Source organism: Gavialis gangeticus, unplaced genomic scaffold, assembly GCF_001723915.1.
Source record: "Gavialis gangeticus isolate Ggan-Ray unplaced genomic scaffold, GavGan_comp1, whole genome shotgun sequence".
Classification (NCBI taxonomy): Eukaryota; Metazoa; Chordata; order Crocodylia; family Gavialidae; genus Gavialis; species Gavialis gangeticus.
Genome location: NW_017729024.1, coordinates 161,508,613 through 161,509,387, shown reverse-complemented (window position 1 = coordinate 161,509,387; position 775 = coordinate 161,508,613). Strand labels below are relative to the sequence as shown.

The window sequence follows — 775 nt, the reverse complement described above, 5'->3', positions numbered from 1 at the left end:
CGACCCCCGCCCCGGGTTGGGTGGGGGGAGCCCGCGGGGGGTGGCAGGGCCGGCCGGGTGGATTTAAGCCGGCGGGTCTTTTCTGTGCGTTACGGTAAGTGTTGCGTGGGGAAATACGGCCCCTGCTGCCCGCCCCCCTCCCCCTCCGGCCAGCTTGGGGGGGAGGGGCTCTTCCTACCCCTTCCCACAGCCAAGGGTGCAACACCACGTCTGTCGCGCTGGTTTGTCCCCCCAGGTCGGTGCTGGGGCCGAGGGGAAGCACGACAGGGGCAAGAAGAAAGCCAAGGAAGGGGCGGAGGCTGGGTGCTGCATGGAGGTAAGACCCCTGGTGCCTGAGACCCTCCTCTCCGGTCCCTCCCCTGTTGCTCCCGGGAGTCATCCCCCCGCTGTGAACAAGCTGGATCTCAAATCTGACAGGGTTTATGGAGCCGCCACCGAACAAGTCTTTCCTGCCCAGAGCCCGGGGGCTGGACCCGATGATCTCACGAGGCCCCGTCCGGCCTTAACGCCCGTGAATCTGTGTCCACCGCTACCGTTTGTCCCGCCACTTTCCCCGGGAAGTGGAGGGCCACCCTAGGAGCCACCTCCAGTGACCAAGTTTGCCGACTTGGATGACACGAGTGCTTTTAGTACCGTGGGTCCAGCGCGGGGGTGCTCAACCTCCGGCCCACGGGGCTGAGGCATCTGGCCCATGGGGCTCCCCGTAGGTTGGGAAATTTGGCACCAGAGGAACAGTGGCCATTAATAGTGGCACCCTCCCCTGCTGCTAAATTTT

At 64.8% G+C, this 775-nt stretch overlaps 1 protein-coding gene across 1 annotated transcript in view; it reads left to right on the top strand.

Moving 5' to 3' along the window:
- Positions 1–775, top strand: part of TARS (threonyl-tRNA synthetase) — an 82,104-nt gene that overhangs the window by 42,668 nt on the left and 38,661 nt on the right. Inside the window, exon 5 of the mRNA XM_019517992.1 lies at positions 236–316. Coding sequence (XP_019373537.1) covers positions 236–316 — 81 coding nt within the window. The remainder of the gene's footprint in view (positions 1–235; positions 317–775) is intronic.